The sequence below is a fragment of the Schistocerca gregaria genome, chromosome 7, assembly GCF_023897955.1.
Source record: "Schistocerca gregaria isolate iqSchGreg1 chromosome 7, iqSchGreg1.2, whole genome shotgun sequence".
Taxonomy (NCBI): domain Eukaryota; kingdom Metazoa; phylum Arthropoda; class Insecta; order Orthoptera; family Acrididae; genus Schistocerca; species Schistocerca gregaria.
Window position 1 is genome coordinate 558,845,966 of NC_064926.1, and position 24,870 is coordinate 558,870,835.

A 24,870-nucleotide genomic window follows, 5' to 3' on the forward strand; every position below is an offset into this window, starting at 1 on the left:
AAGACAATAATAGGATCACTAACAGTGATGCCCTCTGATTCAGTGGCTGATTTGGCTGTCAAGATCATGGATATAATGATGGCTGCACCAATAAGTACAGTGACAGCACTGTGTAACAGCATATCACCAACAATGGCAACATGTGCAGACTACGAGAATCTTGAAGTCAAGTTTGATGTGCTCACCAAACAGATTAGTGAGTTGTTATCCCAGCCTGATCATAGTAATGACAGAAACTGATACCATAAAAGGTCGAGAAGCCATTCTTCTGCAACCTCTTTGACTTCTGGGACAGGTAAACCATCCATCTGTTGGTATCATTGCAGATTTGGTGACATGGCGTGCAAATGCACCACATCTTTTGCCTTCCCAGATGCCAGTGGCAATCGGACATAGGCACATCATCCCACTGCTGAGCACAATCACAGCACCTGTTTATAAGCACCAGCAAGTCAGGCTGCACGTATTTAGTAGACACAGGGTCAGATATGCGTGTATCTCCACAGACCCTGCTATATGGCAGTCAACCACCAAACTTGTTTGTCTATCTGTGGCAAACAGTTCTTCTATAACAATGTATGGTACATGGCATATGGAATTGGATGACAATCTCATGTAAGCATGGTTGTTTACAATTGTGGATGTCATGGAGCCCATCATTAGAGCAGATTTTTTGGTGTTCAACCACCAACAGCCAGACATGATAAATACGTGATTTGTTAGCAGCATCATCAGCCTGACAGCTTCGGGTTTCTGATGTAGTGCAATGGCCAAGTGTTGCAAGTGGCCAGCAGTGACAGCGAGTACTCGGGACTACTGCAACAGTTTCCAGCCCTGTCATGCCTGCCTGGAGTGCCTTTAGAGGTATGTCACAATATCATAAATCATATTAAGACTACTAACTGATGGTCTGCCTATCTTGTGTCGACACAGATGTTAGGTCCTGAGTGCTTAGTCATTGTGAAGGTGGAATTTGACATCAAGGCACCATTCGTCCATCCAGTAGTCCACGGTCTTCTCTATTACAGCTTGTATAAAGAAGGGTGGTGCATGGTGATTCTGTGGAGACTATCACGCACTAAAAACTTTAACAGTGCTAGACCAGTACCCAGAGCCTTTGCTATGTAACTACAATCATGCTTTATCCCGAGCGACCTTGTTCAGTGTGCTTGATTACGCTAAGATGTTCACACAAATTCCAGTGGTAGAGGAAGATATTCCAAAGACAGCCATCATCACTATTTGGATTGTTTGAGAGCCGTTTAATGACATTTGGCCTAAGGAATGCTCTGCAGACATGCAAAGATTTATTGATTAAGTCTTCCCCATTGCTTTGTCCACAGCTGAGCAACACAAACAGCATTTAATTTGAAGTTTTTAAATGCGTAGAACACTGTGGCATGGTTCTCAACACCGCTAAGCGCATGTTTGGTCAGTTGCAGATCAACTTTCTATGACACAAGATTTCATCTGCCATCTTGCTACCAATACTGGAAAAAGTCAAAGCCATCCTGTAGATTGTGAACGAAAGACTGCTAAGGGATTACATTGCTTTCTGGGCATGCTAAACTTCTATCATCAAGACCTGCCACACTTGGGTGAGCTACAACTACCACTGACTGCAGCACACATTGGTCAATTATCAAGGGCAGCTCCCTGATTCAGTGGATAGACACCATGAGTTTTGTCTTGCATACTAAATTACTCAGAAAAGACAGAAGTTTATACAAATCCATCATAAATGTTCAATATGTCCTCCATTGGCTGCATGGACGACACCTAGCCGATAGCCAAATTCATCCCAAACTGAGCGTAAGGTGTCTTCTGTCACTGAAGCTACAGCAGCTGATATTCTGGTTTTTAGTTCATCAATGTCACGAGGTAAGGAAGGAATGCAAACACATTATTTAACATATCCCCACAGGCAGAAATCACATGGTGTCAAGTCAGGGGACATAGGAGGCCAAGAGGGTAAAGTCTGGTCTCGCAGTTCTGTATGCCCTATCCAACGTTGAGGCACGTCGGCATTGAGGAAACAGCGCATGTTGTTGTGCCAGTGTGGTGGTGCTCCATCTTGCTGATAGATGAAATTGTCAGAGTCAAGTAGTGGAAATAACCAGTACCATGGCATTGCAAGATATGATTGTCCTGTTACAGTTTCTTCCTCAAAAAAAGTAGGACCCATAAACCTTGTTTTGTGAAACAGCACAAAAAACATTCACTTTTGATGAATCACATTCATGTTCAATTGTTTCATGAGGATTTTTGATCCCCCATATATGCACATTATGACGGTGAACCTTACCGCCATTATGAAAAGTTGCCTCATTGCTGAATATCAACCATGTCCACGCTCCAGGTCAGCGCTCGTAGCAACATCTAGCAGATTTTTTTCTCAAACTCTAGACCATGCATTACATCTAGTGCTGTTTCAGTTACCTAGAGACATTTGTCTCAATATGAAAATAGTTAAAATTAGGTCATTCTTTTTGGGACACCCTGTACTTAGAAGCAAGTTACAATTATTTTCGAGTGGCTGGAAGAAATGTATAAAGTTGGATGAAATAAAACTTGTATTTGACAAATAGTTCAAGATTGAAGAAATTAATGTAAAGTATCTGAATTTAAGGCAACACCCATGGACCTAAAGAAGCTGGATGACAAAATGTAGAAAGAGCATATTTAATTCAATATTACTTGAATACAATGAACATAGGTATTTGAACTTTCAGTTTCAAATTAATAGCCCAGTAAACTAACCTTTACATCAGAGGTGTCCCTCTGACAGTTCTTCCAGGATAGTGCCAATGATGAAAACAGCCTGTTAGGATGATCAAATTTTCCACCTTGGAGTGCCAGAAACATTGTCGTCATTGGTTCCTGCGGAAAAATTCACACACAAAATATAGATGTTATGGCATAAACATAATTTAATAATATTTTTACAACAAAATGGAAAGTATTTCATTTAATGTGTAGGAAATGTGGAACAATGAACAGACACAGTACTGTGCACAGTAGGATAGGAACATCAGGGCTAAAGTGGTATGGGCATTTAAAGAGAATGGACACGAAGAAGATTTCCAAGAAAATACATGAAATGGAAATGTGATGGAAATTACGAAGTGGAACCAACTGATAAATGGCTGGAAGGTATGGACAAGTGAGTTGAAAAAAAGAGGAGAGGACTGGACCAGAGAGAACACAGAAAGATGGTGGGAAACCTGGACTTTCATTCCAAAACAATTTTTTTTTCCAAATCTAATATAGCTATGAATGTAATAAATGTTTGGATGTGAAATTTGCAAATCCATAATTAACTCTAATTCAACTCAACTTCATTGTTCAATACGTCCTTTTGGTTATTCTGAATCCATTAGTATAATTAGTTTGGCTAAAGACTGTGGTAAGTACAAAATATTAGTAATTTTAAGTTCTGTTATCACTGTTGTTATTCAAACATACAAACAATTATAGGCTTTCTGATACAGTGAACAAAAATGCAGTAAAAATAAATAGAGTACTCAAACAACCAGTGCCATAGACTTGGTATCAGAACCTGTACTCAATTAATTTTGAAATAACTAACATCTTTGGATAAAACATTGTTACTGAAATAGACTCACATATTTAGACAAAGTAACCAGCGTAATTCTATAGAAATTATTACTGTATCTGAAATTTCTTGCTTAAGAAAATTCTCTGTTCGATAACTCATAAATTTGAACCTTTAATTGTAATTTGTGAAAATCTGGCAAATAACAGCAGCTAAATTCAGTTTTAATTATAGTAAAATTATAAAAGAAACATGGCGGAAGCCATATGAGTTCACTCTGTGATGAGTTTTCAAATTCATAAAACCTATGTCCACTAATATAGAGTAATGTACAACAGTTGATTTAGTATATATTACAAGTCAGAAAATGTACCATGTTTTAACTAAAATTCACATGTGGGAGTTTATTCATGCCGTTTCCTGCTACTAGTGCATATGAGTATGAGTGTGAGTGTGCCAAGTGTTGTGTCACCATGTTTGTGTGCTTGAAATGACCACCAACAGTAACATCAGGGGCCGGCCACTGGAGGCCACCTACGGGAGGTGTGTGCATAGCTCGGGCTCTGCCGAGCTGCTTGCCAGCGACTTGCACACATATATGCACAGAGCAGTGTTGACTGACTATATTCATCCAGTTGTATCACTCACATCAGTCATTCTGTGTCTTGTTATGTTTAGATTCAAGAGAACCTTATGAACAGAGCCGTATTTGTGTTACTTGTATCAGTTTCAAGCATTACTTGGTTACTACGCAACTGGCAACAAGGATGGGATGGTTTATGTATGTGCAGTCTATAAGTGCAGTTTGATCAAGTTATGGACACCACGCTACTGGCCCTGAGTGAACAAGTTTACTTTGGCAGTGATCATTTTGTTCACTTCCATTAACAGGCAGGTACCGTTCCACTGGTCCCTCCACTCACTTTTCTTCCATATGACAATTCAGCCAAGCATTGGGAAGCTTACGAAAAAAAGACTCAGGCAGCATTTTTTGGCTTTTGGTGCGACAGACAAAAATTTGTGCTAAGCCTTCTTCCTCTTGTGTCTGCCACTTACAATGCATCAATTACAGTGTCAGCTTGCCCTTTTACAAGAACCAGCAGCTCTTACTTACCAAACAAGTCATACAGGGCAGTCGAACATCATGGCCTTAGCCATAAGTGCCAATTTGTTACTAATGCCCATAATGACTCTTAAGCACACTCTATGGTGCGCAACACAATTATCTGTTTAGCCTCGAACACAGAAGTGCACCAGATGGCTCTACTCTGTGAAAATCCCCCCCGTTGGCAGAAGTTTTGGAAATAGCATGCACAAGGAACAGGCCGTGGCAGCAGTAAACACGTGAGTCCAGTGCTGAGCAGACCGAGGCCAGCCCAAGCAGCCGTGACTGCCATAGTGATAGAGTCAGCATTATGTGTTTCCATCTTGTCTTTTCAATCGTCCAGCATGAACATTTGGCATGCCATAAGTGCTAGGCTACTTCTAATGCTTTCCATATGAAAGGCCACATTACCTCCACAAGTTGTCAGCTGAAGGTTGCTCAGAATATGGACACGGACAAACTGTGTGAATCCAATACTTGTGACTTCTCCCAACTTGTTTATAGAGTTTAAGTGTTTTTCGCCAAAGTGCTTCAGCTACAGGTCAACACAGGTGCTGCAGTGACGTTTTTGAATTGAAGGATGCGCAGAAAAATGGGTTAACCAGCAAATATAAAAACTTTCAGATAAGTGCTGCCATGTCTTTCTGGGTACAGGAATTATAAAAATTGACATTGATCTCACCCCTAAATATCACACTAGGATGTAATACAACAAAGACAACATATAATGTTTCGCTAGATATGATTTCTGTAATGTCAAAAACGGGCTAACCTTTCATTACACTCCTGCTTCCCCAATGTGGAAAGAAGCTGAATAGCTGAGGAGCAGGATAGCTGATAGTGTGCAATATGACAAACAGACAACAGATAATTAACTGTAATTTAAGAAGTTTTGGGGGCTGAGGTGGATTATATTGGATTTAATAAAAGTGTAAACATGAAGTATCATTCTCATGTAATATGTAATATTAATCACATTATGAATCTAGTTTAGAGCATTTGAAGTGTTTAATTGGCACATTCAGTACAGAATACAAACAGTGAACATGGCGGATGTGTTTGCCTACACACACACACACAAACAGACAGACAGACCAGCCATTGCAGATGTAGAAATGGAAAACAACTAAAGTGTCAAAAAATCTGTGCAAAGTATCAAAAGAGGAAGCATAACCCACAGAACTGGCACAAAGAAGATGAGAAGAACAAGAAAATGTTGACCATCAAATGGAAGCAAAAGGGAAACATGTGATGTCACAAATGTGGATGAAACAACAGCTGAAATTGACCAGCTGGAGTATGAAGATTAACAAATTCATCTCCAAGACCACACACGTGTTAACAGCACTGGAAATCACCACTGATGATGCTTCCCAAATAAAAGAAGCGAAACGCATATAGCAAGAAACAAACTGCCTTCATTTAGTTGCATAGATGGTGCATACCTCCACGAAAGAAGCAAAACAGTTGTAAAAATACAGAAAACATAAGGGTGTTCTGAAAAAGGCAAAAATCACAAGGTTCAGATTGAGCCTATGTGAGAAAATGCTTCGATATTGTACCTGCAGGTACACAGGAGAAGTTGTTTCTTCATTTCTGAAATATAAGTTAAAATGATCTTCAAAATTCTCATACATTTGGATGTGTGAATCTGAATCCTGTCAAGCAGTGGAGTGGATTACATTAGATTAATACTTGTTCCATAGATCATGAATACGACACTTCGTAATGATGTGGAACGTGTCAGGTTAATGAAAGATATCTGTACAAGATATTACATTACACAAAATATTGCATGACACTAATGCTTAAGTTAGTTTTTTTCCCTCCCTTAATTTATATCTAAAAATTCAGCCAATGAGTAGAAGGAGTTGTCATCTAGAAATTCTTTTAATTTATTTTTAAATGTTGGTTGACTGTCAGGCTTTTGATGCTGTTTGGTAGGTGACCAAAGACTTTTGTGGCAGCATAATTTACCCCCTTCTGTGGCAAAGTCAGATTTAACCCTGCATAGTGAAGATCATCCTTTCTTCTGGTGTTATAGCTATGCACACTGCTATTACTTTTGAACTGGGCTGGATTATTAACAACAAATTTCATAAGTGAATATATATACTGTGAGGATCCCTAGATCCTTAAATAGATGTCTGCAAGATGACTGTGGGTGGGCTCCAGCAATTATTCTGATTACACGTTTTTGAGCAATGAATACTTTTCTACTTAACGATGAATTACCCCAGAATATGATACCATACGAAAGCAGTGAATGAAAGTAGGCATAGTAAGCTAATTTACTGAGATTCTTATCACCAAAATTTGCAATAACCCTAATAGCATACATAGCCGAACTCAGACGTTTCAGCAGACCATCAATGTGTTGCTTTCAGTTTAACCTCTCATCAATGGACGCACCTAAAAATTTTGAAAATTCTACCTTAGCTACAGACTTCTGTTCAAAGTCTATATTTATTACTGGAGTTGTGCCATTTACTGTACGGAACTGTATATACTGTGTTTTATCAAAATTTAAAGAGAGTCCGTTTGCTGAGAACCACTTAATAATTTTGTGAAAAACATCATTTACAATTACATCACTTAGTTCTTGGTTTTTGGATGTTATTACTATACTTGTATCATCAGCAAAAAGAACTAACTTTTCATCTTCATCAATATGGAATAGTAAGTCATTAATGTATATCAATAACAGTAAAGGACCTAAGACCGAACCCTGTGGGACCCCATGCTTGATAGCCCCCCAGTTTGAGGAATCAGCTGTTGTATTAATATTACATTAACCACTTATTTCAACTTTCTGCATTCTTCCAGTTAAGTATGAATTAAACCATTTGTGCACTGCCCCCTCAAACCATAATGATTTAGCTTATCTAAAAGAATAAAAATGGTACACTGATGATCCAGAGAGGAGTAGGTGGCAGACAACCAATGTCTATAAGGTTACTTGTTGGTGAAGTAGATGTTCAGATTTGTAAGAAAGCTTGTCTAACAATTTTTGGTATAAGCAATGGAAGTTTGAGTCAACAAAAGAAAATGTCTGAAACCCCTAAAGGCAGTCCCTGGAATTCATTAGGCAACAAAACACTAGACGTACATTCACAATGGCACTGCTGCAGATCCAGTGGATGTGTCTCATGTCAGGTCACCTGCATCTCCTACGTCACCCATTTTGCATGAGGGTGAGGTATGGTGTCTCCTGCTACCAGTGCATGTGAGTGTGAGTGTGCCAAGTGTGGTGTCGCTGCATGTATGTGTATGAATCGGCTGCCAACTGTATCAGCATGGACCAGTTGCTGGAGGCCACCTGTGAGAGGTGTGTGCATGGCACAGTCTCCACTGTGCTGTATGCTGGGGAGTCGCCCATATATATGTGCGAAGCAGTGCTGACTGTCTCTCTCTATGTTCATCCAAATGTACTGGTTGCATCAGTTAGTCTGTGTCTTGTTATAAGTGTATTCACGAGAGGCTTACTTCTGTTATTGTTCAGAGGTTAATGAATAAAGCCATATTTGTGTTACTTGGAAGGGTTTTGTGTATTACTCGGTTACTACAATTCAATAATTTAGTGATTGTTTTAAATGATTAATTACACTGTGAAAATTCAATAATGATTATCATCAACTGCGACAATGGAGCTAGGTCATGAACAGGGTTGTTTGCGAAACTAGGACTTACTGAGCATATTTTATTTGTTCTGGTATGATTATCTGTTTGGGATGACACTACAATGAGTGACTAATACAGTGGCTGTGTTAATGTTTTACTTGCCGCAAGTAACAATGGGAACTGATTACATTACAGTTAGGTTACTGTACTCAAACAATATTAAAGGACATCAACTGAGTGTAATATGTGATTACTCATTTATCTGTTCATAACTGAAGTAGATGAGACTTGAACTGGTCATAAACAGCAGTTTACAAACAAATAAGCTGTGTGAACTGCAACTTTGGTATAGTCTACATTACTGATAGTAAATTATTCCCACCTCTAACCTTTCAGCCAGTTTTGATGGTGACACTGCTACCAAGGCTAACAATGCAAGTGAAAAAGGGTAAGCTACAAATTATGGTGACAAGTGTATGTAATGTTCAACTTTACAATCAGCACTAAATCATCTTTAAAGGTCTTTGCTACATATTGTGCACAATGCACTTTATGTGAAAATCAATGACAAGTGCTCCAGCTCTAGATATTTGTGCAATACATCAAGATGCAAATCTCTCCACCGGAAACAATCTTTCCAATATCACTGTTAACAAATACTATTACTATTTTGCATTGTAAGTTGGCTATTGTATCCTTTTTATTTAGATCATACATTGAATAATGGAAGCACGTTACATACCACACGGATGAGCCAATTCAGTACAAATGCAGCAGTGGAGTAATGTGTGCCGTAATGGAACGGTGGGATGGACTCGTGCTCCCAGCTAGCATAGCGCTCCTCAAAGTAAGCTCTGCGGCTGGGATTCAGAGCTCCAATTGGCTGCAACATGACAGGGCATCTATTAAATATAATGTAAAAGACTGCCACAAACAAGAAAAGAAAACATATACAAATTGGCATAATTATCATCAGACGAGGTGAACATAAAACTGCATTCAGTTGTTTGGCAATATTTTCCAACAGTAAGAAGTGACCTACTTCCTTCAAGAACTCCATGAAATTGTAACCCAAATTGTAACATATGGAAGGATTGCTGCAGTACCTCAATACTGAACAAGGCAAAGATAAGAATTTGCAGAAATCTTTGTAGGCCTGAAACATTATGTGCATTGTAAATCATTATAACTGGATGCAAACTAATAAGAATGTAAAAAGGCATGGAAGAAAGATTTTACAGAGTGTTTTGAAAAATCTCTACTGTAAGAGTACAACTGAAAGGAAATTACAAGAATTATTGCATACCAACATTCTGAAAAATTCTTCAATACTTTCTTCCAGTGGAAGCTAGGAATTGCTGGCTAATTCAAATTGAAAGTATGTCAGGAGTCATTATACCAGACGAAATTAAATTCAGAACTATCGCAGATAACAAGAATTTACAGAAAAGTCAAGCACTACATCTAATAAACCCGTATCGAAGAACATAGAAGAACAATGACCAAAAAGATGAAATATTCACAAAAATATGAAAGGATCACATCAGTTAATTTAGTTCACTTGCATTTATCAGTTACATAGATCTACACTCAAGACATGTATCATAATCTGTGGATAGTGAGCTTCAGAAAAGCTGATTGCAGAGTTTCACATTCTGTTGACCGTCCAGAGTGATTAGTCTTTTTTGCTTCTGACTATGCATTTAGATTCTCCTCACTGAAACATTATCCTCTGAAAATGGTACATCATATTTCATCTTCCCCAGAGTTCTATGGGGAGTCAAATGTAAAACATTCCTTACTTCACTTTCATAGCAAGAAAAGTAAAATAAGTACGTATTGCTGTGAGGTTGGGTGCCAGCAAGTTAAATCTAGTGAAGCTAGGCTGCCACATATTTTTAGTGCATGAAACATATGTGGTGGGATTTGTTCTGAATGTGAATCATTAAATGTGAGAGTAGTGGCTTCCAAAAGCAGTGCCTAACATAGAGCCAAAAACTTAATTAGGGAAAATCGTTTTGGCATGTAGCATTTGTTTCTTGCTAAGACAGATAATTACAATAACTGAGTATTTAGACAGGCTGTAATAAGTCTCCATACCAACTTCGACCAGAAGGACAGAAGCTTGACTAACTAGTAGCCATAGTCATGAAAAACTATCAGTTCGTCATAGATAATGCCTACGTTGCCTGTAGCTCCAGCCTGATAATACAATCTGGAGACTCCAGAAACTCTCCTCAACAGAATGCTGATATTTGTTGCACAGCAAAAGATAATATACAGGATTCATGCAACATTCACAGTCCAAAAAGCTGTTAACTCATTCTATGCATAAAAGTCAGTTAACAGAGGAGAAACAACTAATAATTTGGGAAGATTTACATTCGAAGTTATTTAATGAAGTGGGCTGCAGCAGTTCTAACAACAACTGAAGAATTGGGTCACGGCATTCCGATATTGGTATGTAATTACTTGTAATGCTCAGAAGTGCTCAAAAACAGATTGTAGACTGGGGGTCAAGGCCCGGTATGCCTTAACTGGGTGGCCAACATTTAATCATAAGTGAACTTATTTATTTATTTGTTCAACCTCGAAGAGAAATTCCAGATATGTGTAAGAAGTCCAGCTTCCTGGCAAACTGAAACTGTGTGCTCGACTGGGACTCGAACATGGGACCTTCGCCTTTTACTTACCGAACTGTCCAACTACGACTCACGAATCACCGTCACAGCTTCACTTCCGCCAGTACCGCATTTCCCACTTTTCAAACTTCACACAAGTTCTAATGCATACCTTGCAGGACTACCACCCATCCTCCCAGCATAAATTAGTTGGAGTGATGCAGCAGTAACAAGTTCTTCTAGCAACAGGGCATACTTACCTTTGAGAGGTCGCGATAGTTACTAGGGAGACTCAGGTCCAACTCCTTTGTCTCATAGTTGGTGAGCACCCACGGGAACACGGGGTACTGGTTGAGGTCATTGTACGTACGCCCTGTAACACAAACCACCATCGCAGTCAGTCTCAGCTTTTTGCAAAACAAATGTCAGAAGATATTCATACACATGCCTATATTTTCCAAAAAGCAGCAATACTCTCCTAAAGAGGTAAGGCCAAGAATTTTAGACTGTAGGCCTATTGTAAGACAAACTTCAGACGATCTGTCAGGTTCTCGAAGGAGTACTCCTCCTCAAGAAATATCGTAGTTGTATAAGAACATTCCAAACTTGACTTCTGGAACTACTAAAGGTCGTTTGATGTTTTCTGTCTGTTAGCAGTTCGACGTAAGCGTCAGATTTTGAAGAGGGAAGGAATATCAGGGTTTTAATGTTCCATGTGATGAGTGATTAGATACAGAGCACAAGCTCAGAATAGAGAGGGGTGGGGAAGGAAACTGGCCACGCCTTTTCAAAGGAACAATCCTGACATTTGCCATAAGCAGTTTGGGGTAGATACAGTTTGAAATGATATCCTGCCAAATGCGAGTCCAGTACCTCATCAATGCATCACCTCGCTCTCTCTTACTGAAGGAGTATTTACATCCATAACTATTTTTCTCCTACAACAGAGCTGGCTTTTTGACTGAAATGTATTCCATCACAACAAACGTTTTACATCCAATTATATTTTTGTTTATGCACAATGTAGGCTTTCTATTTGTCCAAATAATTCGTCTCTCGTTTTATGTTACACACAACGAGGTTTTTAAAGCGGAATTTTAGGTGCCAGTTCTATGCAGAGGTTGCAAATCTGTGTAGTGCGATACATCTTTCATCGATACGTGTTAACAGGGAGAGTAAAATACGAAGAGTGGGGCAGTACTGCAGCAGCGACTGTGGCCCGCGCTGACTGCCGCTACCGTGCGGCGCGCTGCTCAGTCGCTGCTGCAGTACTGCCCCACTCGTCGTATTTTACTCTCCCTGTTAACACGTATCGATGAAAGATGTATCGCACTACACAGATTTGCAACCTCTGCATAGAACTGGCACCTAAAATCCCACTTCAGAAATCATTTTTTTCGTAATGGGGAATGAACTAACTGAATTGAGATGGATGGAAATATTTAAAAATCAGTGCATATATTTAAACCATGATAAGATGAAATCGGACATATACTTTGAGAATTTCGTCGCCGTAAGAAGGAAGTTCGTGGGCCACGTTATTTCTGAGCTAAAATGAGATAAATATTGAAAATACAGTTTACATATAATATTGAAGTTTTAGGATCATGGATTAAACAAATAATGAAATCACAGTAGCGTTAATCATAACTATAATTATTGAAGTGCACTATGCTACTTACATTGGGAATATAATATTAATCACTAGTGATATGTCGATTATCCGCACGTCGGTATCTCGTCCGTGCGCAGCGGAAATTTCCTTATATAATTACTAGTACGCGCGAGTATGCGCCCTGCAGTACGCAGTGATCTTTTATAAAATTAAAGAGTTTAAATTAGAGCGGCCAGTCTAACGCGCGAGCCTCTCCCTCGACTCCATTCCAGAACAGATAACAGAAGAAGTAATCAACAAAAGACTAGACATCCTTTCTGTCTCTCACCAGCGATCACATGCGACCGCGCACAAGATAACTTGCATTGGCTTTCATGCTTTATTAAACAGGGTTATCTGATTAAAAAAAATAGATATACATGCTACGGCTAAAAATGTGCCTTTAAACCGTCGACGCTCGGCGTCGCACGAAAGACGTGATGAACCTTTGTTTGGGCTTGCTCCAGCTACACACTAAAAACACGAAATTGCAGATATCCGCTGAAATATCAGAGAAAATGTGCCTCGCGACTCTTAGGAGAAGCACCCGGTATAAACTGTTATGTATCATTGCATTTATTTTCTCGTCGTTAAACTGAAACAAGTGTGTAACAGGCAGTATCTCAAAATACGCTCTCGTTGCCAGTTTCTTCCGACGACTCCTTCAGTCAGGTGAAACTTCCGATGTCAGAAGACGGCGAAACCTTCCCGCAGCCTGGGGATTTGATGACACTGCAGCCGGCGCCATCGGTCGACGATTGAGGTCAGTGTCCCATAGGGGACGTACGACCCGGGAAGTGACGAGAAGTCAACCTGGGCCGGAAAGTCGCGGCGAGGTGCGGGCAGTGGCCCCTGGCGACGGAGCCCGGCGTGGGCTGCCAGAGCACACGCCTGACGGCCGACACGTCATTGAGAAACGGCGCGCGCCGCATTCCGGGCCATCATTTTGTCATCGGCGCCGTACATCTGCGGCGCGCCGCGACCAGAAAACATCTTTAACGTCGGCCGCAACACGGGTCGGCCGGGGACACATTTTCCCGGGGCGCCCCCTGGCGAAGACAAATTTTAGGGCTGCGCGGGCGGCACACAAAGTGTCGCGCGACAGGCGGGGGGCGCGGCCCGTTTGAAGAGCGCCGTTTAACGAGACGCGGACGGAGATGCGGCCCGCGCGGGCAATTAGGCCGCGAGTTATGCCCGCACGTGTCGCCCCAAATAACGGCGTATTAATATCGCGTGGCCCAGGTCCGGGCCTTCCACCCGTGACGACCCGGGACGCCTCCAGATAGCTACCTGCCGTCTGCCGCCACTGTGCAACGACAGCTTCACGTATACTGCTAAAGAAAAAAGAAAAGTTTGCAGCACATATACCCTGCTAAAGTTCGATCTCTCATTCACTTTCCGAGACCACGAAGCCCAACGTTCGCGGCAGTAAAAGTATCGTACGGAAGCTCACCGACGGCACGTCTTGCGTGCGTCAGTTCTAGCTCTACGTTTCTCTGCATCATATCACGCAGCACCGGTTTGGCAGAACTCTACGCACACACTACACGATGACATTAATTAATTTATTTTTCATGTAAAAAACATGCTGGCTTTTGTTACATAGCAGGTCGTACATTTCGTGGTTTTACATGTTGCATCATACTATCATACAAATTCACTTTTATTACTAATGCTTTTTTTTTAACTTTTACAGTGCTCCCAACGAGACAAGCCACAACACAACAGGCTGCCTAAGACCAACTTCAGTTGACAAGCTCTACCATGTAGTATACATAGCAGTACCGCATGTCAGAAAAAGATCAGCGGAAAAAGTTGAGACGAGGAAACAGGAACATCATCCTAGACATACCATGTCGGGAAGCGAAGCAGAGCTTTCCTCCGAACTACTGAAGCAACTGCATCATCACCTTTCGCCCACCGGACAGAACTACGGCCAAACACCAGGAGGACCTATCTAAAATCTAAAGGAAGAGCCTGCTGCTGTTTTTCAAACACCTAATCTGACGTGTAAGACTTTGTATACACTGAGAACAAGAAAATGATGAGGTACAAACATAACTCGGAGCGGTGGGGATTCATTACTGGAAAACCGACGTCTGAATGTGGAGAACTTCAAAATACACACCATATCGTATATCAGGATGTACAAAAAGACGGCGCGCTGGATGATGTACGACGGATCAAGATAACCCAATTCTGGACCCCAAAGTCCGTATTATGCATACTTATCTTTCCGTATATCTCATAAACTTGTAGATACATTGTAAGCTGGTGAACGTACGCATGCCATGGATACATGAATAAGAACAATAGGTTTTAATATATCAAGCTCCTAATCATCAGCGAGGTGATTAGGATTATCCAATTTGCAGATTATCCTTACACATTTCGGCGACTTTTGAAAAAGAGGAAGCATATATAAGTATTGTTAAAATTAGAACGAATATTTTTGTTCAGAATATACTATTAGTCATGTGACTAGTGTTTTACCGCCGGGAGACGATTCGGGCCCGAATCCCACAGTCGGTCACCACTCACATATTTTTCCGCCTTCCCCATTTCATTTCATCTTCAGGTAAATGCGGGGTCTCTACCCACCAAAGGTCCACTGACTATTTTCTATTTGTTTGTCGAGCCCTTTCCCTAAGAGCTAAAAATGGGTAACTTCCAACATATTTAAAGCCGATACTAAAATAACGATTTCAGCATTTCTTCTGACAAGGTTCCCTTCAGAATTGTTGCGTTGTGTTAATTGTGTTAATATGAACTGAAACCGTACAGTTAAACCCAGCCGAGAGGAATGCAGTTGTTGATATTAGTTTTTGAGTCTCAATAATATCATAACTCTTGCCGTTGCTGATGTTACGGAGGTTTACATATGCAAAGAAGACAACAGATAAAAGGGAAACGACAGAAAAGACAGGGACAGTTACAGACAGGTTAGAAAAGGACGAGTGTCCGGTAAAACTTCCTCAGGATTATGGGATAGGCATATAAACAATGAGAAACTGGAACTAAAACAAAGAAAATCTGAAATGCCATTTGATTTAAGTTCAATTAAGTTAATAAATTTACAGTTTCTAGTAACACGTAGGTAACGCAGTAGGCTTTCAAATCTGGTCTGTAGTAAGTCTTGTAAATACATTAAATAGCAGTTTTCGACAAAAACACGCGATTTGCGGTTCATCCATGTTTTCCGATTATCCCTGCACTCTCGGGTCCACGTTAACCTGGATAAACCTGTTATCGCCGCAGGAAGCCGCTCAATACGAACGTAACAGTGAACCGACATACTCGGAGCAGTTAAGTGGAGCGCGCTGTGTTCCAATCGTCATCGGGGCATGCGGCGTCAACAAGTCCTGCCGTGTTGGACCGTAACCGCTTTGTCATTTGACGGCATGAAGGATTGTCAGCACGCGAGTTTACTGCCGAATTGGCGTTCGAACACCATATCATTCCAACTTGCAACTACTATCTTCAGAAACGAAACATCGAACATCTGGCTCGTAGAGAACTCGAGAACAACAGCTGGCCAGTACTACCTGCAAACAATGGCTCATACGTACCTCGAGAAGAATGCAACGGCCGCAAATCGGAGGAACGTGTCGAGCAAGGCAGTACCAACAGCGCATAAGAACAAACGTTCCGGCACCGTGGTGCGCGAGGTATCGGCAGTGCAACCTGGGCCGATAGTTTTGCGTTCTCTTCAACGACGAGTTTACGATTTGTCCGGCGCCTGATGTTCGTAGCGAGTGAACAGGCGCCAAGTATCAATGTAAACCTCGCATATTCTGTCCCACTCGTCGAGCAGACAGGTCAGTAGCGTGTAAGGATATTGCACGCCGGTCGCCGCTATCGAGGGTAATCTGAAAGCTGTGCAGCGTGTGTACAAGATGCCACAAGTTATTTGTCGCTCCCGCAGTCAACGTTTCACATCGGTTCTCCGGCGGCTCGGCCGTCCGCCCCCTCTCGAGGTAATTTGCTTTGCTGCGGAGCGCATTAACGCGCGACCCGCGGCGCAGGGGATTCGCTTAGCGCCCGAGAGTGCGGACCTGGGTCCGGGGAGAGCCAGATTAATGGCACGGGACTCGGATCCGCTTGGCGACGCCGCGGCCGCAGCCGCGGGGTGGGAACCGCCAGCAGGTCCCTAATGGACAGCCGGCGCCTAATGCGGCCCTTCCTGCGTAACGCAGCCTCCCCACGCACCCCACAGTTCGTGCCGCATCCATCCCCTGCGGGTGGCTTCCCGAGTACATTACACTGCTGCCCCACCCTCACACGTGTTTACTACAGGAGATTACCACTGTATTTCGAGAGGTTATGGCCTCACTTCCCGTCATTTCCATAAGGTAGGTGTGAGCATTCAGATGCGAGGAACAGAATTTTTGTTTCCAACACACAAGACTTCAAACTGATCTGACTATGGCTGCCGGCCGCGGTGGCCGAGCGGTTCTAGGAGCTACAGTCTGGAACTGCGCGACCGCTACGGTCGCAGGTTGGAATCCTGCCTCGGGCATCGATGTGTGTGATGTCCTTAGGTTAGATAGGTTTAAGTAGTTCTAAGTTCTAGGGGACTGATGACCTCACAAGTTAAGTCCCATAGTGCTCGGAGCCATTTGAACCATTTTGACTTTGGCACAGCATAAGCGCTCTGGACAATCTGAATTTCATTATATAGTTGGAACTGTTAGAAGTGATGTGAACGTTGCAAGTCTTTTTGCTACAGGAAAAGAAGGCAAAGCCACCGTTATTTTTTTAGGATTTGTACTGAACTTGCCTAACGAGTCTGTTTTAATTGTCCTGCGACGGAAGTATTGCAAAAAATGGCTTCCTAGTACGCCAAAGTGAACACACAATTTGGACCCATCACGTGCAGCATATTTGTGATTTATTATACACTTCAATATTTTTACGGACGAAATCAAACCTTTTTTACTTTCTGGTACAATAAGTTTCATCTTCGTCCATCACTTACGAAACTACAGTTTCCTAATATGATTTCTTTAAAAGAAGGCACAATGGTTGGAGAAACTGAAGGTCGTGGCTCAGACTGTCATGTATAAATCTTATCTGAAAGTGAAAATTGTTCCGAACGCTAAAGAATCAAAAAACTGAAACTACCGAATTTACCTAGAAGTCGCCCCATAAAGACAGGCCGTTTGACTATTGTAGGTACTGATGAAAGGAGCGAGTGAAGAACAACGAAATTAGCAAATAATACTAATAAACAAACGTCTCGATATCAACGCTATCCCTGATACAACGTATTGGGACCGACTACATCAACACCATCTCAGAGAATTCTAACTGCAGACGCCCACTTGAGGGCAAACACTTTACAGGTATTCCACACGGTCACCGTTTGTGTGAAGGCAGGTCTAAGCAAGTGTTCTCGTCGATGCTGTACACGTTAGAAAATCCCCGGTGTGTTCCGAATACACCGACAAGTATCCACAAAGTGTTCTCTTTCATCGAATCGCCAAAGGGCTTGAGTACCTCACAGATTTTAAATATCGCCATACAAATAGCGACGGACCTACGATGCCGTGGTATTGGCCACCAACGATAAAAACGCTTCTTGTCCAAACGCTATTTAACAGTTCTTAGAGATCCGAAATGATGGCAAAATCAAACGAGGGCAGGTTATCACTTTATAATTTACGTCTCATTTCCGATGTTTCTAAACAAACGTAGCCTTACACATTAACTGTGTTGTGACACTGGCATGACTGCACTTGTGCACACATCTGTATCGGGGAATCCATTGGTTCCCGGACTCAAGTTTATTAGAATTATTTGCTCGATTCATTGTCCTCTACTCCCACCTTTTCCAGACACACTGTAGCTCTGTTGTCATACAATCCCGTAACTTAGCCTTACAATATCAACTATTTATGCCATTATGTCTACAAAGCGTCTGTTAGCAGTGCCACGACTGTAATTACAACTTTGTTATAGTTACTTTTTCTCGTTTGACATATTTCGATTTGTACCGATAACAGCAACAATTATTTACCATTTTTGTTCGTAATAAATAAATGCGTAAAACAGGGCAGAAAAGGGAAGTTTTAAAATTTCGGTCTTATCGCAAAATGTAAACTAACAACGTTACACTGAAGTCGCTTGATTGTATCGGTCTGATTCTGGCGCTAGGTGCAGTACGCTGTGCGCCCTCTACACACATTTCTATTCTATAACCTATTCATTTCACAAGATGCTAATAATTTTCCTTGCCATTCTTGCAGCACGTCAACGATAAATGCGCCACAACATAAACAGACTTTATTTTTATTGTCCTTTCGCGTCACCAGTGGTATTCATTAGATGTCCTTTTTATGTATCCATACTTTGTTCTGTATGCAGCAGATGCACACAGCACATATTTCCAACTTATAGGTCACATTTAAACGTTTCACTGCACATAATCTATCCTGTTGCACGCTGCACATGCTCTTGTTCATATGCTGTAGGCCTAAATATCTGCAGTTACCTGCTTAAATATGAACTATAAATTGAAAACTTTTATTATATGCATCTAGTACATAAATAAGAACATATAGCTACATGAAAGGCCATAAAAATGAATACCACAGTTGACGCACGGCTAATATGACCAGTGAAACAGGTTTGGTAGACGAATAAAATATTCAGTTGCAAAAGGATTTTTTCCTTGTATGGTAAAGTAAAACTGAAGTAGCAACTGAGGAAAAATGGCTACAAATATAAACAATATTAAGACTTTATTTCCTTTACAGATTTCTTATATTTAATACATGTATGAAGATGAATTAGGGTCCCGAAAAGACCAAAGAAGATACCTTAGAAGAAAGGTTGAAGAAAGAAAAACCTACAATTACGGCATTTAGATGTAGAAAAAGCTTTCGACAATGATGAGTGAAACAGACTCTTTGAAATTCTGAAGTTATTAGTGACAAAATACAGAGAGCGAAAAGCTATCTACAACTTGTACAGAAATTAGTCAGCTGTTACAAGAGCTGAAAGCCATGAAAGGGAGAGAGAATTGTAGAACGGAAGAAGAAAAGGATGCAACCTATCCCCCATGTTAGTACGCATATCAAACATTGGAGGAAACCAAGCAGAACTGTGGGAAAGAGCTGAGAGTTCAGGCAGAAGAAGAAAACGTTCGAGTGACGACAAAGATATTGGAAGATCAGCTGAACAAAATTGATATTCACTTGAGTTTATAAGACCAATATCAACAAAATAAAAAAAAAGAGTAATACAATGTAGCCGTATTACAACACATGACGCTAAGGAAATGATACACTAAATGTAGTACACGAGTTTCGCTATTTGAGAAGCAAATTAACTGCCGTTGGACGAAGTAATGACTGTATATAATGCAGACTGGGAACAGCAAGGAAAGTGTGTTTCAAAAGAGAAATATGTTAACGAATACAAATTGAAGTGTTAAGACGTTTTTTTCTGAAAGTATTTTTCCGGAGAATACACACGTTATATGGAAGTCAAACGTGGACGATAAACAGTACAGATAATACGAGAAGAGAAACTTTCGAAATGTTATCTTAGAGAATAATGGATAGCCTGAAGAACTAATGACGAAGTACCGATTCGAAATTGTGGGAAAAGATCCTTTTGGCAATTGACTAAACGAAGGGCTAGGCTTATAGGAATCATCCTAGGCCACCGCGGAGAGTTAATTTGGTTATGGAGAAAAGTGTGTGCAGAGGGAGATAAACATCTGACTATAGCAGGCAGATTAAGTGGATGTGGGTTGGAGTAGTTATGGAGGAATGAACAGATTTATGCAGGACGGACTGTCGTGGAGAGCAACACCAAACCAGTTTTCAGGTTGAAGTCCACGACAACACAACGCGCTCACACGCGAGTGCAATTAGTGCCCAAAGCGGAGGTAGCCGGTTCAAAACTGACGCTGGGACACCAGTGCACGGTGGTTAAGTGATGGAGAGGTGCTGGAGTGCCGTTCCTGATGGACAGGCGATGTGTCAGCGTCCCGTGGGATGGCGACTTGGCGCCACTGCTGGTGGCGATCCGCCCATCTGATCACAATGTTGAGCCCGGCGGCCCCCTTGGTGCCAGCGGAAACGTGAAAGCTTCGCGTGGGCAGCGGATAACATGGTCACAACAGACACGACGCCATGCTGCACATCAGTCACCCACGAGGCCAATAAATCCACTTGGCAGTTCGCAACAAGATGATAATAGTAAGCCGTCACACAAGGGAAGCAAACAGAGGATCGGTCATAACTATCACTGAAATCGTAACTACTTGTTTGAAACAGCCTAGATCAAACACTATAGATTCCTCTACCGCCCAAACTGACAGATGCCAGTACCAAAACTCTTATCTATGTGCTTATGTGCTTCTATACACTGCTTAAAACGTCTCAATTACGGCGGCGTTTCTTTCCTCAGTGTGCTGCTTCCGTAGTCTTGTGGTAATGAACATACAGCATGTTCAGTTGGCTGTGGCCATATCGGATTTTCTTATGATGCGGTCTCGTCAGCGGCCCCGTCTTCCTCGTGGTGCGAAATGAAGAATGGAAGCACCGTATTTGACGTGAATGTCACCAATATGTTGTTGAGTTTAAGTGCTAGCATCAAGCTTGGAGCCGAACGAATTTTATTGCTTTATTATCTCGCTCCTGTGAGAGATATTTCCTGACTTCCGCAGGATCAAAAATTAACATTCTTTCCTACTTCTACTAATTATGTCAAGAGAAATTGTTTTGAACACGCGAAATTACTTTCGACCGGCCACAACTGTGGGTTCTCTGACTAATATGGGAGAAGGACTCTGTCAAACACATGAAATACTGGTTCACATTATTATATAAATGAATAAAAGATTTAGTTAACTTTGACACATTTCTTTACCACAGGAGTATTAACTAACTTGCAACTGTCACGGACTAGCACGGCATCACTTGATGTGCTAAGTAATAAACTGTTCTTTTGAGGCGCAATGTTCAACATAAACAACACTACAAGTTCATCTGGAAGTTTACCTACTCATTGGTCCTAGACAACGTGTTGAGCTCTTGCATGCTCAACACTATAGTGACTGATGTGGCAACGCGTTCTTCAGACGATACCGAGCGGTTCTAGGCGCTACAGTCTGGAACCGCGAGACCGCTACGGTCGCAGATTCGAATCCTGTTTCGGGGCATGGATGTGTGTGGTGTCCTTAGGTCGATTAGGTTTAAGTAGTTCTAAGTTCTAGGGGACTGATGACCTCAGAAGTTAAGTCCCATAGTGCCCATAGCCATCTCAACCATTTTTGAACTCCGAATGCATTAATATAAGGGATGATTCAGCTGCCCCTACCGACGGGGTTTTATGCACACCGCAATGCCTTCTAATATCGTGCGCAATATTCTCTCGCTCTCTATGCGTAAACTACTAATCCCACAGAAAAAAAAAGAACAGGACCTTTTCCGTAGTAATTTTAGCATAGATAAATTTTTACTGGGATATATTTTCGCTGGGAGCCATAGTTTTCGAGTTATTCAAGAAAAATGCTCCTGAAGGTCACTTTTGGATGAATTCGAAAATTATGGTTCAAAAATGGTTCAAATGGCTCTGAGCACTATGGGACTTAACATCTGTGGTCATCAGTCCCCTAGAACTTAGAACTACTTAAACCTAACTAACCTAAGGACATCACACACATCCATGCCCGAACCTGCGACCGTAGCAGTCGCGCGGTTCCGGACTGAGCGCCTGAACCGCTAGACCACCGCGGCCGGCGAAAATTATGGCCTCTAGCAAAAACATGTCCCTCTACAAAATTTGACTACATTAAATTTCTTGCAGAAGGGTCCTGTTCATTTTTTCTGTAGAACTAAAAGTTTGTGCACCGGGATCGAGAGACTATGAAAATATTGCGCGTGGTATTAGAAGGCATTGTGGGTAACATAAAACACATCAACAGGCATCATATCTTCTGATAATTCTGCCTTCAAAATCTGCATGGAGATCAAAATATTTTATCGCTGGAAAACCCAGTATCTTTTTTTCTGTATACCAGAGGCTGAAGAGCGCCAACCTGTAGGAGAATGTAAATGACCAAGACATTAAAAGGGCACTATAAAATAAAGCGTGCAATCTAACGAAAAAATCCGACGTCTTGCGGCTAACAGCGACATCTGGACAATGGAAGCAAATATCGTATCACGCTGGACTAACCGATGAACCGACGACAAACGAGAATGAGTAGTCTGACTGACTCTTGACAGCCTTCCCTGTTTCCTCCTCCTCCTCCTGCTAGTACTACATGCACTCGTACAACTGTATTCAGTGAGCCACTTTAGGGCCTGTGGCGGAGAGCGCTTCTCGTATCGCTATCAATTCCGCCTCTCCTGTTCCATTTCGAAAAGGTGTGTGGGGAGAAAGGCTGTCGGTAGTTTGTTTCAGAATGAACTCTAATTTCTCTCATTTTCTTGTCGTGACCAATTGACATGGCGTATGTGTGGGGAGGTAATACGTCGCCGACGCTTCTTGGGAAGTCCACGGAGATGCCCTGCGTCTCACTCGCGGCTGTGGCAAGAACACACGTTGTGGAATGTACGGCAGCGAACACTTAAGTAGGCAGCGTTTACTGTCGGACCCGCATAAACTTTCTGAAGTGTTATAGTCGTTAAGTAGCCTCTCTAAGCGCTGTCAGTCTCACTTTGACTCATGAGACAGGCCTACAACAGCCACCGTTCCAATGTCAACGTTCTTATAGCAACCCAGATCAGACCACTAGACTGGAAAACACACGCAGCTGACCACCAACTTATCGTCTCCTAACAACTTCCGTCGATAATCTCCACAGAGAGAAAATAGGATAACAGTTAAAAGTCAATAGGTCAAAAGTCTGACACACCTAACACATTTCAAGTTCCCATACAAACAAATGGACTTTACTGGTTTCAATTACACCTCGCCATGTCCGCCTCGTCTATTCAACACCATTTCCAGCTTGTTATGGGATCCACAATCTGATATGAGCCTTCTGCTCTTTGAGCATATGCACACTCACAAATGCGCAACTCCTGCCCACACAACAGAAAATAACTGATTAGAATTCTACAACCTTTCATCGAAACAGAGCTGTGAACTCCTTTCAACAAGCTGTTTTGAGCAGCCAAAGGACTACACATTTTCGCGACCTCCCGGTTACTGCACGAACTTATTCCAACATCCAGCCCTTTCATCTAACCGGTGTCCAGGACAGAACACAAGCACTACCTTTGTTCACATCCCGCTCCAGCCGACAACTTTCCTCTGCAAAGTGCTGTTCCTGTTCCAACAGGGGCTGCAAACGACCTGCGTTGCTAGGGGAGTCGGTCGCTCTTAAGACAGCCTAGAAGGCTCCAGCCACAAACCAGTTTAGATTAATTTATTAGGTCTAGGCTGCAGAAATGCCCCAGCCAGTAACGCTGGAAACCAACTGTGATGTCCCAAACAAACAAGAGGACGATACCATGTCACAGCCAGAAAGATATGTTACGAGTTGCGAAGACAGCCAGACGATAAGAGTGTGGCTTTAAAAACATGTAGCTGTCTGTTAACCACCTTACTGCAAGCGGTGTGCTGGAAAAATATAACGACTATCTTAACAAGAACCACCTCGGCTCGATATGATGGATAACATGCTCACTGTGCAAAATGTAAGTCACCTCCTTAGAAGATCCCTGTGAGTGGTGTTGATCTGGGATCAGGCGGTCGTATGACCCTCAGGTAACGCGAGTCACAGAAGCGAATTGGTGCGTGTGGGCCGACTGGTTGTACGCGATCAGCGCCGAATGATGTGGAGGCGTGATAGAATGGTATTGGGATGCGAATGTACGTAGTTGCCTGAGTTTTTGGCGTATCACTGTGTCCAAGGAATGGTGTACCAATGGCAGGCATATAACATGGCGTAAAATAGCGATAATAAACAGAGCTTCTCCAATGGGGACTGGATGTGGGTGTCACGCCTTGTCAATGACAAACGGTTTCAAAACCAACAGGAACAAATGCTTTCAGTTTGCGAGCTAACGTTGCGGAGGAACTGTGTGCAATGGACATCTGGAGTCGGATACCTCGCAAAGCGCCACTGGTTACAGTGCCACATTGTGCTGTCTCTTTTCGACGTAGCAGTTGGACTGCACCTGACTGGAGGCCTATGGTGTGGTCCGAAGCATCGCGATTTTGCCTCTTTTTAAATGATGCAAGCCGCCCAGTGCATCGATGGCCCAATGAGGTGTTTAACATGAAACGTGTGGATGGCTTAGTTCGGGCTGGAAGTCGTTCTGTCAAGTTTTAGGTTTTCTGTGTC

At 42.0% G+C, this 24,870-nt stretch overlaps 1 protein-coding gene across 6 annotated transcripts in view; it reads right to left on the reverse strand.

Moving 5' to 3' along the window:
* The window catches only part of LOC126281932 (neurobeachin), a 2,071,601-nt gene that overhangs the window by 29,487 nt on the left and 2,017,244 nt on the right, over positions 1 to 24,870 (reverse strand). For all 6 annotated transcript variants that reach the window (XM_049981271.1, XM_049981272.1, XM_049981275.1 and 3 more), the window contains 3 exons: positions 11,164 to 11,276; positions 9,025 to 9,165; positions 2,761 to 2,880 (listed from right to left, as the gene is read on the reverse strand). In XM_049981271.1, coding sequence (XP_049837228.1) covers positions 2,761 to 2,880; positions 9,025 to 9,165; positions 11,164 to 11,276 — 374 coding nt within the window. The remainder of the gene's footprint in view (positions 1 to 2,760; positions 2,881 to 9,024; positions 9,166 to 11,163; positions 11,277 to 24,870) is intronic.